Below are 9819 nucleotides of genomic sequence, written 5' to 3' on the forward strand. Positions count from 1 at the left end.
TTTCGGTCTCGAAGCAACCTACTTGCTCTGACAACCGACCTGACATCAAATAAAAGTTGTTCCAACTGCAGTCTCTGCGGCATGTCAGCGCAATCTGCACCAACCTCTGTAGAGAACATAACATTGCAAAGCAGCACCAACGATGCTACCAAGATGTTGATGGAGTGTGCTTGGATGTGTCAAACTACTGCCCATTGCGTTGGATTCAACATCAGATGGAACAAAACAAGCTCTAATGAGAATGTACTTTGTCAGTTCTTCTCTTACACTCCTCAACTCTATCTCTCCGTGGATCTCTGCGTCTTTTATGGGGTGAATTATTTTATAATTTTTGTTAGGTGCATGTATTTTTCAAAGTTAAAGTTACAACTTTTAAAAACTTTCAGCTATTCATTAAACTGCTTATAACATAGACTTCCCCTGTATTTTTTAGGATCTTTCCGATTTGGACAAACTTTTCAGCTTCTTGCCAAGTAATTACGACATTACTATTAAAAAATTCATGCTTTCATAATTGAGCTCCTAACTCACTCCACTAAACTAATAATAAATGAACGCTTTATAGGCATACATCGATTTAAAAACTTTACTAATTAATAACTTTGCGTTAGGTGCTCCTAGTTTTAGCTTTTGAAACAATGACAACCATCAAATTTTGATTTAATTTTTTTGACGATAAACTGTCTGGAGAACAGTTAAACTGATGCCTTTTGAAACAATTTAGTTTAATTTAAGCATTTTGCTATATGCATGTGTTCTTTTTTTTTAATATTTAGTTTCATTTGTAAAAGTTTAGAAGTACAACCAGCAAGGAATTTATTGTTGTTTAGTAACGGGAAATTAATTAAAAATTTTTCTGCTCTAACTTTTCAGATAAAAATTCATATAATTTTTTTTTCATAAATTTTCAAGATATTGCAAAAACTTTTTCGATATAAATATAATTTCACTAAAAACAACCATCAGGTTTGTACCCAAGAAATCCTGCATTCTGTGCTGATTACTCTACGAAGAACAATTACTTTGTGAGTTGCATTTTAAGAACTTTTATAGATTTAGTAGATACAAATACAAAGATCTATACTTTTTTAACTATCATTTTTAAAAAACTTAAAGTTTAGAATAAAATTCTTATGAATAGAGATGCTGTTGGCATATTTTTTGCCAACCTAACCTCGCCAGGTTATGCAGCGTCGCATGGATGGCTCGGAGAACTTTTACAGAAACTGGACTGATTATGAAAGAGGATTTGGTGACCCGAGGAAAGAGTTTTGGATCGGTTAGTTTCATTTAATCACTCAAACGTGAATTGCATAAAAACTTTTCAACCAGGAAACGACAACATCCACCGCATAACGTCCAACCAAAAGTACAAAGTTTTGTTCGTGTTGGAGGATTTCGAAGGGAAGGTGGCATGTGCAGCTTATGATTCATTCAGTGTTGGCTCGCCAGATACTTACTACGTTCTGAACATTGGAAACTACAGTGGAACAGCTGGTCATTCAGAGTTTACAAAACTTAATTTAAAGTATTCAAATTCACATTAATACATTTATACTTTTTAAATACATTTTTATCAGGGGACTCAATGACTTTTAACAACGGCATGGCATTCACAACGTACGACGGAGATCACGATTTAGCCAACTACAATTGTGCGCAGTCATTCCAAGGTGCATGGTGGCATAAAAATTGCTTTGAAGCCTGTCTCAACGGTTTGTATCTCAAGGGAGTTCATTCTTCTTTTGGCCAAGGAGTCAACTGGCTAGGATTCCGTGGTTTTTATTATTCTCTCAAGTTTACAGAGATAAGGATTGAGTTAGTTTAACTGCTGCCGAATGTAGTTATAACTATCGCATACATTTTAAAAACTTGCTTAGTTTTTTTCTTTATGAACAAGATTCGTCATTGCAACTGAAATTTATAGATTTTCAATAGTAATAGATTCGATGTACCACATAACGCTAGAGAAAATTTTAGTTAATCCCATATCTGTGCGTCTTTTTTTAAGTTCTAAAAAATGCTTCAAATGTACATAAAGTTACTCATAACAATTGAAATGAAACATCTCAGAGCCTTTGCTGAAAGATTTTTTTCAAATAACTTATTTACACAGGAACTGTACTTTGCCACACCTTATTAATGGTATTTGAAGTATGACCTGACAACTGCCTGACACTTGACAACTATTTAATGGGTTCTGAGTCTCATAGCTAGATTTGATCGACTTTCAGTTGCATAAAATTCCTACTTCACTAGTTAAAGGCTGAGGACAAAAAAATTTTAAGCGGTGCTTGGGGTAAATAATTGGAGTTGTTTGAGTGAAAACGAACCAAATTTTTGAAAAAGTCGATAAATTTAGTTTGATAAGTTTAGTCCTTGAAGGACTCCATGGGGGTGATGAAAGCACGGATGAGTTACGTGTTTTTCGTTCAAGTCATCTCTGTTTGAGGCAATTATTATTTCGGTTGTGTTAGCTAAAATTTGAATGTCATTGTTGGCTTATTTGAAAATTAATGCGCATATCGAAGAATTACGCGTCATGAAAATAGATTTAATTGATTGAATGAAGAACTGGCAACTGGCATTAGGAAGGTAATTAAAAATTATAAAAACATAAATCTACATACCTTTTATATCAAAAAGTTCAAAAGGTTAAAGGTCTATCTCATTCTTCCAAACTTCAGAGGATCCATCAACAGAAAAAAAACAGACATGAAAACTTGCCCAACAGCGCCTCACTCAGAAGGCATGGAATGGCACTGAAACTTAAAATAGTACCATAATGAATAATAAGACGGTTTTCACTGCAATTCAGTTTCTTTATGAATGGAATAGTTGTATGATAGAGTACTTATTTGACTATGTGAGAAAAAGAAGGAACGGACACTGATGAACCAAAAAATTCTTAATTGTATTTAGTTTATATCGTTTGAAAGTTTATAGTAACAAAGCATGTGTACGTCGTGTGAAAAGGATAAAGAGCTTTTGTGGCGAAGATGGCTGCTTCATATCAATAGATGAAGACATGAAGAACATAATAAAAAGATATACATAGATAATAAACCTGTAACATTGTAAGTGGTTCTGCGTATGTCAGAGCTGCAACAATAAAGACTTATAAAAAAAAGTAGTAGAATGAAATATGAACGAGTGCAGGCTGAACGACATTCATAATCTGTGGATATTTCTACTTTTCAAACGCTGCCTATTCCTAGGTTGAAATCGAAATCGTTTTAATACGTATGTAAAAAGTTCGTCGACATTGCTAAAATAAATGCTTTTCATTTTTGTCCAGTACTTCGTTTCGCCATTTTTGGAGTTAGTTAATCACTGGATCTGGATACAAAATATCATTAATTTATTTTGGCGTCTGTTTATATATAAATTAAGTGCGAATTTATTGTCTTTTCGACACCACACTCAAATTCTCGCATGGTATTTAAGCACAATGAACAATTTTTTGATATAAACAAAATTCAGGCATGATCTACAATGTAGTATACATTCAAGAAACAAAATTATTACAAAGTATTCATTAAGAGATTTGGAAATTTGAGCGTGAGGCAGCCCAAGAAGAAAAAGCTGGATTCGAATGTAAAAAAAAATTATAATAGAAACGTGTATGTACGTGTTTCTAAGGCAGACGTCCTAGAGAGCTACACGAAAATGATACGACACTAATATTAGAACAAACAAAGCATGAACGTTTTCTAGTTGAAAAAAAGAATTATTTGTGTTTAAGTTGTATAAGTGTGTAATTGTGTATGCGTGTGTGTGTGTGTGTGAGTTGTGTGTGAGTGTGGATGTTTTTTTGTGTGGGATGTTTGTATGTGTGTGTGCGTCTATTTTGTTAATTAAAGAATTATTGTGAAGAACATGAGACGCCATTGTTGTAGAGATTGTATTGTAATTAACGAAAATAATCTATTTGTTGGGCAATCACAGTCAACAAAATATATTTTAATTGATGATGAAATATTTCCATGCAAACATTGCTGTTTTTGTTTATGCCAATAATCTATTGTTCCTCATTGTTTGATGATGGTTTTTCCCATGGGTCATTCGGTTTATTTCTTCAGCAGACAAAAGTTGTCGGGACCAAAATTGCGAATTTTGACTATATTTTTACAGAATTGATGCTGATTTAGAAATTGCTTGGCATTAGTTTATCAAATAACTTCAACAATATACATATGTCTCATCAGTTTGACTGAACTAATTATAAAAAAAATGGATTGTTGGAAGTTTCTGAAAGTTTAACTTTAAACTTTTTGAAAGGTAGCAACAGAGATTTCAAGAGATACTGTTGCAAAACTATTTCAACTTGTGGTAAGCTTGTTGAGCCCCATTTCAAACGTGCAATTACTAAGGGACAGTTCAAAATGGTAGATCGATACCTATTTATTAGTATTAGTATTAGTATTTATATATTTATTTATTAATTTTTCATGAAAAGAAAATTGTTTTATTAGCAAAGACCTCTTTTATGTTTTCCCATTCATTGATCACGAATAAGCAACATACTGCACCAAACGAACCTCTCCAACGACAATTTAGCAATCTTCCTTTTCAGCGAAAAATAGAAACTAATGCGAATTATTTATCTGATTGCGGCAGACATGAAACAGAGATGAACAGTCAAATCGAATAAATAATAATACCAACAAATGTTACAGAAATGAAATGACTATTGTAGTTAATATTGCATTCCAAAAAATATTTTGGGAATAAAAACGTTCTTATACATGTCAATATATAATATAAATATATATATTAATAATAATATAATATATATATATATATATAAAGAGAACGAGAAGAGAGAGAGAGAGAGAGTCATATAACACTCGGTCCTCGAATGTGACGAAATCTTTCTCATTTGGTTTGAATAACGCTTGGAGCACTTCAACTATGTTTATAGTTTATATAATTTTGAATTGTTTATTAATCGTTGCAGTGCGGGGTAAATGTTTTCGGTCTCGAAGCAACCTACTTGCTCTGACAACCGACCTGACATCAAATGGAAGTTGTTCCAACTGCAGTCTCTGCGGCATGTCAGCGCAATCTGCACCAACCTCTGTAGAGAACATAACATTGCAAAGCAGCACCAACGATGCTACCAAGATGTTGATGGAGTGTGCTTGGATGTGTCAAACTACTGCTCAATGTGTTGGATTCAACATCAGATGGAACAAAACAAACTTAGCTGAAAATGTACTTTGTCAGTTTTTCTCCTACACTCTTCAACTCTATCTCACCATGGATCTCTGTGTTTTTTACGGGGTGAGTTTTCCAATTTATATTTTTAGTTGTCCGCACGTAGTATACATCAGAATAAAATTTATAAATTGGACAAACCTTACCTTTAAATAGAATATCACTTTATTTGTTTTAGGAAGCTCTGACAAGCTAAAAGCTGCTTTCAAATCGTTCTTTACTTAATTACAGCCGAACTGAACTTTTAGTGCCAAAAAGCACACACAAGACTCTCGTAGGCATGATCGAGAGTTGGACAGCCACTATTCGAGCCAGGTCGTCATGCAATAACAGCTCGAAACATGACATTTTTACCCTTTTAGCTAACTCGCCAACAATTTGTTCACCCATGAAATTATTTCCATGAATATTCTCAGAATCTGTCCGACTCGGACAAACTTTCCAGCTCTTTGCCAAGTATGTTCGATGTTATTAAAAATTAATTTATAACATTACACCACCACAACCATTCTCTTATAATTAAACTGCCAACTCACTCTAATAAATTTTTACAACATAAATGCTTACAGAAGAAATGCATTATTTTAAAATTTTGACTTAATGGTTGCTGAAGATATGATGGTGCTGTTTAATGACAAATTTTGACCATTACATTTGGACGTCTAAGAGACACAGTTAAACTATTTTGTAAAGACTTTCTATAAATTAATCAGAAATATTTTAACAAAAAATATTCTTTTTCGCAGTCGTTTTATTTTCATATAAAGCGTACTTTTTATTTAAATAAATTAGATTTCAGCCGTTAAAGTTTACTGAAAATATTATTTAATTAACATATAACATAATAAAATTATACTAATTTTAAGGTTTCTTTGTTTAAGTCAATTTGCATTACCTTTCTAAACATTACTACTAAGAGAAACATTTTCTTTAGGTTTGTTTCCAAGGAATCCATCCTTTTGTGCAGAATACTCTGCGAGGAACAGATATTTCGTGAGTTTTATTTGTAAGAAAATGAGGATGTATGTATAAAAATTATATGTATGAAAATCTATCTGCTTATCACATTTTGATAAATTTGAAAGCGCCTAAAATTAGATTTTCATAGAGTAGTCTTACTTCCATATAATGAGCTGGTTTTTAATAGCATTCAACTGATCAACCATATTAAAAGAAAAAACATGATCTGAATTCGAATCGTTCAAATTTCCATTTGTTATAAATCTTGAACAACCATTGAACAATTTTTTTCGCCAACATAACCTCGCCAGGTTATGCAGCGTCGCATGGATGGCTCGGAGAACTTTTACAGAAACTGGACTGATTATAAAAGAGGATTTGGCGACCCGAGGAAAGATTTTTGGATCGGTTAGTTTCATTTAATCACTCAAACGTGAACTGCATAGAAACTTTTCAACCAGGAAACGACAACATCCACCGCATAACGTCCAACCAAAAGTACAAAGTTTTGTTCGTGTTGGAGGATTTCGAAGGGAAGGTGGCATGTGCAGCTTATGATTCATTCAGTGTTGGCTCGCCCAGTACTTATTATACGATGAGTATTGGAATATACAGTGGAACCGCAGGTAGTTTCATTTTTTGGGCAATTTACAATCTGGACAGAAGATATTCAATTGGATGATAAATCGCTCATGATATTAAACAGGTGACTCAATGTTTAATTGCAACGGCCTGCCTTTCTCAACCTACGATGCTGATCATGATTTGCTCACATCGAATTGTGCTGTTAGTTTTCAAGGGGCTTGGTGGTACGACGACTGCTTCTGGGCCTGCCTCAATGGCTTGTACCTCCATGGAGCCAACACTGCAAACTCAAAGGGTGTCAATTGGTACGATTTTCGTGGTTTCACGTATTCTCTCAGATTCACTGAGATAAGAATTCAGTTGATTTGAACTCGCATTTATTTTTCGATCTAATCAATTTTTCTATCAATAGGACAAAAATCATTTTCTAAAATCATTTTAAAATGAATTGGTGGGTTATAGACTAGAGCCCTGCGGTTTTAAACCGCGGTGTGGTTAAAACATACACCAAACTTCTCGGATTTTGAGGTTTGTAGGTATTGTTTTGGTGGTTTGCTAACTAACAACGCAAAATACACAATTCACAAGTTATCTAAATTTAAATAAAGTGTAACTACTCGCTGGACAAGTTAATAAATTAGTTCAAACAAATTTTAACAACTTTTCAACTGATATTTAATTCTCGGGTTTGATTGTATAGTTTTTCTCAGCTACGTACACCGTTGTAATTATCATTAATCGTATGCATGCACTCTCTATCTTCTTGTAAAATGTTTTGCCATAAAATACATTTCCAGAATTTTACGCGTCTCTATCGTATATTTATTATTCCAACTTTTTCTACTGAGAACGATATTCATTAAGAATGCATTTACATACTTAACGAATCAATGATACCTTTCAAGCCAAACTGATTATTGTTCTCTGATACAATTGTTTCGTATTTATTCAAGACGACAAGGGGAACGATATTCATTAAGAATGCATTTACATACTTAACGAATCAATGATACCTTTCAAGCCAAACTGATTATTGTTCTCTGATACAATTGTTTCGTATTTATTCAAGACGACAAGGGGAACGAAATATATGACAGCTATTCAGAAGCTAATGAAAAGTCGATAAAACAAATAAGGCAGTTATTAAGTTAAGGCATTTCCACCCATCATCCATTCCATTCACCATGCATTCCATTCACCATTCATTTAATCTTCCGCGTATTCTCGACAAGAGGAAACAATTCCACATTTTGGTCTATATAATCGATATTTTCTGGTCCAAAATCTTTTTCTGACTCATGTAAGCAAGTATCAGATGGCACGATAGTGTAATGGTTAAGGTGTCTGGCGTCGATGTTGCCGTGAATGGGTTTGAAAACAATGAAATCCCCGCCTGTCACACGCAAATGTGTGTACTGAGATGGTTCGGGCGTATTTATTAATATTTGCATGTGTGTTTGTTGTTGACACATGCAAAAATGCTGAAGAGAGAACTTAGTACGCTAATAAAATTCCGGAGGTTGAACTTTTTTTTTACAGTTAATAACATCTGCAAGAACCATGGATATTTATAACGGATATAGCAGATCTCATATATGTATAAGGTAATGGCAAGAACTAAATTAATATTTTTTTGTTTGTGAATAAAATAAAGTTCCAGTCTTACGTGTAGCACATGACATTAATTGATAGCTCTGATATTGTGGAGCTATAGCCTCATTGAAAAAATGTCATCAATTGAATATTTATACATATAACCACTTAATTCAAAAATATATTTTGATTTTAAATGAAATTTAGCAAGTAAACGGGATCAATTTAAATCACTACTTATATATAGTCAATTATTTAATTTTGTAATTATATCATATGCATAAGGATTATAAATTTATATACATATTTACCATATAATTAGAATAAATATAACGGCCTTCGCTCATTTTTGACGGTCGAACAAGGAGCTTACTTCCGAAGGGAAATTGGAGGGTGATTTTTTATCGCCCAAGTCAAAAGTTACGATCGTATATTTACTAATTTCGGAATATTGCTTTTATTTAAAATTTCAAAATGTTTTTTAACTAGATGCTGTTTTAGGATAGATATTGCTGTATGACGGTTAAGTATCTTTTTGCATTTTAAATAAAAAAAATTTTTTGTGAACCACCAACAACACTTTTTAACTCATTAACTGTAACAACACTAAACGACGACTAATTAGTAATTAAATTACTAAACTCTAATAATTAAGCTAAAACTAAACTCTACTGATTCTAATTACCAATAGAAATAAATAACAGATAACACTAACGAACATTAACAGATTAGGCTACTAGAAACTACCAACCACTACACTACTCTACTACATACTACTACTACACTAACGACTAACAGCACTTGTTCCTAAGATCCTAAATTCTATTGCTTGATTGGTTTTAAAATTTTTATTTACAATGCTTAGGTCTGGGAATAAAAAATATACTAACTAAATTAAATAAATATATTAAACAACTTATCAATCAATTTTATAAAATAAACACTTTTGTAATTTGTTCAATTCAAGCTTCAAACTCCCCAAGCTAACTTGCAATTTAATTAAAATTTATTAATTATGAGTGATTCAAACATTTAATGTTTTACAAAATATTCCTCATTCTTAAATTGTAGTACATGTTGTTATTAAATTTATTAAAGATAATGTGTGATTCCAGTGATTCATAAATCCATGACTTGTTAGATCATGATCATTCAGTTTTAAAGAATCCCCATCACCATAACCAATGAGGTTTGTAAAATTTGTACTTTTAATTTATTATATTTTATGCACTTAGAATGTTGTTTTATTAATTATTAATACCTCGGGAAACCGGGTCTCTGGACGCAAAACGAAGATTGATTGATTGATTAATTATTATCATTAATTTATTAAATGCTGTGCATACCTATGGCAAGTAAATAAAATAATTAAGCATAGAAATAGCCACAATCAAATTAATTTATATAGGCATGAGTATAATTTGGATAATAATAATTAAAAATATCGGTATCATTGAAAAC

General features: G+C 32.4%; 2 protein-coding genes across 2 annotated transcripts; both read left to right on the top strand.

Moving 5' to 3' along the window:
* Positions 1 to 1182: 1182 nt before the first annotated feature.
* Positions 1183 to 1828, top strand: HELRODRAFT_84029 (hypothetical protein; the record flags this gene model as incomplete). The annotated part of the gene is made up of 3 exons (XM_009023807.1): positions 1183 to 1279; positions 1333 to 1497; positions 1581 to 1828. Coding segments are annotated over 3 exons (510 nt in total), but the record flags the coding sequence as incomplete, so codon positions are not given.
* A 4663-nt stretch (positions 1829 to 6491) lies between these two features.
* HELRODRAFT_83876 (hypothetical protein) lies at positions 6492 to 7134 on the top strand (the record flags this gene model as incomplete). The annotated part of the gene is made up of 3 exons (XM_009023783.1): positions 6492 to 6588; positions 6642 to 6809; positions 6887 to 7134. Coding segments are annotated over 3 exons (513 nt in total), but the record flags the coding sequence as incomplete, so codon positions are not given.
* Between the last annotated feature and the right edge of the window lie 2685 nt (positions 7135 to 9819).

This window comes from Helobdella robusta (assembly GCF_000326865.2).
Source record: "Helobdella robusta unplaced genomic scaffold HELROscaffold_38, whole genome shotgun sequence".
Taxonomy (NCBI): domain Eukaryota; kingdom Metazoa; phylum Annelida; class Clitellata; order Rhynchobdellida; family Glossiphoniidae; genus Helobdella; species Helobdella robusta.